Genomic DNA, 3,677 nt, shown 5'->3' on the forward strand with positions numbered 1-3,677 from the left:
GCTCATGACTGACTGGCTGGCTTTGCTGATCTTGCAAGCCAAGGGATTATTAGATTGACCACATGCCCTCCTCTTTTGTTTCTTTGTTTTTGTTTTGTTTTGAGATGAAGTAGGAAAGTTGACTAGGGCCCCAGAGATCTATGAGGAAAAAAGAAAGGAAAAGGAGGGGTGAGAGAATTTTGCAGAGATAGGTGGTTTCTGTTGTACAAGTCAAGAGAGAATGTAAAAGTTTGATTCTGTTAGAAGCAAACTGACAACATAGTTCAACAACAGCCCACAGGGATGCCAGGATAACATCTCCTGAAAGATGTCTCTAAATTACATCAAGAACTTCTATGAAGGATGTGTAAGTAGCAAACAAGAAAATCAATCGCATGGGTTTTTGTCTGTGTATTTTAACTTCTTGGCATGAGTGTTAATGAGTACATTTACTGTACATTTACAAAGAAAATAATCTAAATAACAACCATGTGCTGTAAAATATTCTAGATTTAAAATTATAGATTTGGAGGTACTTTCATCCATTGATGCATTAAAGTAGATCACACTCTTAATTCAATATTTGGCAAGTAGGAAAAATCTTGCCAAAATTATAATTACTGTTCTGATGTTATGACAGTATTTGCCCTAAGTACAATGTTGTATTTGTCATTTAATCTTCCAAAAGAGACAATCAGACATTCTAAGATATTTTGGTTTTATTTCAAAGAGACTAGAAGAAAAAGAAATATCAATTACATTCAAGGCTGTTTAAAGTATTTCAAAACTTACCCATTTGATTGGCAATTGATCCCTATTTGACTACTGTAGTTTATGAAGAGTGAATTAGAATAACTTCATAAAGCAGGGTTTACACTAAATTTGATCACCTCAAAGACTCTGTCTTGCTTAAAACTTCTCAAATCTTAACATTTAAAAAAATGTTCTTTTTTATTTTATTTTACTGTAGTAGTAAAAAAAAAAATCCTTCAATGCATCCCTATTGAATGTTTACTTTCCAACCAAATTTCCCCCCTCCAAAAACAATAGGTTAAACCTCCAACTGTGATCGGCCAGTTCCACACCCTCTTCTTCGGCTCAGTTCGGATGTTCTTCCTTGGAGTCCTGGGCTTTGCGGTTTATGGGAATGAGGCGTTGCACTTCAGCTGTGACCCAGACAAAAGAGAGATAAATCTGTTCTGTTACAATCAGTTCAGGCCAATAACTCCTCAAGTAAGTTTTCCAACGTGCACAAAAACATTAACTACCCAACACACTTGTTTTTTTTTTCTTCTACAGTTTGAGAATTGTATTATTTTTTAATTAGCTGAGTATTTCAGAAAATGTAACTCGAGGTTCTCAGAAATTACTTCCAAATACAAATTATCTATCTGTATATATAGCACAATAACATTAAGCAGCTTTAAAATTAAATAATTCATCATTATCTTTAACAAATGAACCATGTCAGTAAAATATGACCATGTTTTACAGTGCTAAATGTTTAAAGTTCTAAAATATTAGTAATTAAATGATATATGTCAGGACTGCTGTTTGTTCATATTTTTATTTTCATCCATGAAACATAATTTCTTAAATTAGTCCTTGCTGAATCCAAGAATTTTCCATGTGTTTTAGGTTATATGTTGCTTATTTGATTGGACTAAAATAGTTCTGATATACTTTAGGTGTTCTGGGCATTACAACTAGTGATTGTCCTGCTTCCTGGAGCTGTTTTCCACCTTTATGCTGCATGTAAAAGCATCAATCAAGAATGCATTCTTCAAAAGCCTGTGTACACTGTGATTTACATCCTTTCGGTCTTGTTAAGAATCAGTCTGGAGGTTATAGCATTTTGGCTTCAGATTCACCTCTTTGGCTTCCAAGTGAAGCCTATATACTTGTGTGATGCTGAATCTCTTGGTAAAAAAGTAAATATTCTAAAATGCATGGTTCCAGAACACTTTGAAAAGACAATTTTTCTCATTGCAATGTACACATTTACTGTAATCACAATAATATTATGTGTTGCTGAGATTTTTGAGATCATATTTAGAAGGTCATGTTTCCTCTTTAAACAATGACCTATTCTCATACCATAGTTTCTATATATAATTTATACTAGGTTTCTTATTACTTCCATTCCATATGTTCTTTAAACTTTAATGTGTCAGTAATTTATATATGCTAGAAAATGGAATACCAACTTCTAAATTCGGTATTTTTTCAGATATTCAAAATTTTTCAAAATATTTCCTCATATTTTAATTTTATCAGTTATTCTAGACAATGTACACATAAGACTAATGATAGCTCATTTTTAAAATGGTAATTTTATAGGCTCTCATATACAACATTTTTAAGTGATCACATTATATTTTGGCAAAAGAAAATTCTTATCTCTGTTAGAGACTGGAAAACTAATGTTTGAGATGTCATTTTATGTTCCCTAATTTATACAACTAAACCAGAATCCTGGTCTTCCTTATCAATTGAACCATATATCCTTAACTTTGAGGACATAATTATCTTTGCATTTGTGTAAAATATAACTTTAAACACAACATATAAATTAAGAATCATTACATAGTTTGATTGCTAACTCAAAGAAGATGAGCAATTGCACTTTTTAATATTAAATTCATATTGTTTTTTGAAATTTCAATATTAAATGATTATGGAGATAGTTACCAAATAAATTAGAGGTTGCCATGAATAACACTGTGCATGACTTCCTTGTTTTTCATTGTGCCCCTACATACCCTGTAACAGTTAAATTTCATATTTAAAATTACTGAGATGGAAATTTTTGTCTCCATCCAGCTATACTTCAATAGTTTTTAGGTCATCCCATAGGTAATGTTAGAAACAATCAATGTACTTCTTTCTCTTTGCCTATACTATCAACGATCATCCTCACTTTATGTCATTTAAAAATCTTTATGCCCTATTGCTTTATTCTGCCACTTTTACAGGGAATAATTTATAGTCAGTCAAATACTGAAAATTTTGGAATTTTACTGAGCACTGCTTAGCCTGTTTGATATTAAAATTATGTATTAGGATTTTTCCATTTTATTTTTTATTTTGTTATTATTTATTATAATTTATTTACTTTGTATCCCCTCTGCAGCACCCCCCTCATCTCCTCCCAGTCCCACCCACCCTCCACCTTCTCTCCTTATGCCTCTCCCCTAGTCCCCTGATAGGGGAGGACCTCTTTTCCTTTATCTGACTCTAGCCTATGAGGTCTCATCAGGGTTGGCTGCACCATATTCCTCTGTGGCCTGGCAAGGCTGCATCACACAGGAGGTGATCAAAGAGCCAGCCACTGAGTCCATGTCAGAGAAAGCCCCTGCTCCCCTTACTAGGGAATCCACTTGGAAACTGAGCAGCCTATGGGCTTCATCTCTGCAGGGGTTCTATTCTAGATCCTCTCTATGCATGGTCCTTTGTGGAAATAACAGTATCTGCAGGTCTGCCCGGGCTCAGGATTTTTGGTTCTGTTCGTCTCTTTGTGGAGTTCCCTTTCAAGTCTATCTTTCCATCCTTCCATAAGATTCCCTGAATTCTGTCCAAAGTTTGGCTGTGAGTCTCAGTATCTCCTTCGATACCCCAATGGGTAGAGTCTTCTAGAGGCCCTCTGTGAAAGTCTCTTCTCCTGCTCCCTGTCTTCTCCTATTTCTGATGTCTATCCT

The 3,677-nt window shown here is 34.3% G+C and overlaps 1 protein-coding gene across 1 annotated transcript; it reads left to right on the forward strand.

Moving 5' to 3' along the window:
- Positions 1–307: 307 nt before the first annotated feature.
- Gje1 (gap junction protein epsilon 1) lies at positions 308–2,063 on the forward strand. The gene is made up of 3 exons (XM_055627738.1): positions 308–346; positions 1,030–1,212; positions 1,668–2,063. Exons 1-3 carry the CDS (start codon positions 308–310, stop codon positions 2,061–2,063), a joined length of 618 nt encoding a protein of 205 aa, XP_055483713.1.
- Positions 2,064–3,677: the final 1,614 nt, after the last annotated feature.

The sequence above is a fragment of the Psammomys obesus genome, unplaced genomic scaffold (assembly GCF_907164565.1).
Source record: "Psammomys obesus unplaced genomic scaffold, mPsaObe1.curated_primary_1811, whole genome shotgun sequence".
In the NCBI taxonomy this organism is placed as follows: domain Eukaryota; kingdom Metazoa; phylum Chordata; class Mammalia; order Rodentia; family Muridae; genus Psammomys; species Psammomys obesus.

Coding starts and splice junctions, on each gene's coding strand:
- Gje1 (XM_055627738.1), top strand. CDS start 308: ATGTCTCTAAATTACATCAAGAACTTCTATGAAGGATGT. Junction 347..1,029: donor AGAACTTCTATGAAGGATGT/GTAAGTAGCAAA, acceptor CAAAAACAATAG/GTTAAACCTCCAACTGTGAT. Junction 1,213..1,667: donor TCAGGCCAATAACTCCTCAA/GTAAGTTTTCCA, acceptor GATATACTTTAG/GTGTTCTGGGCATTACAACT.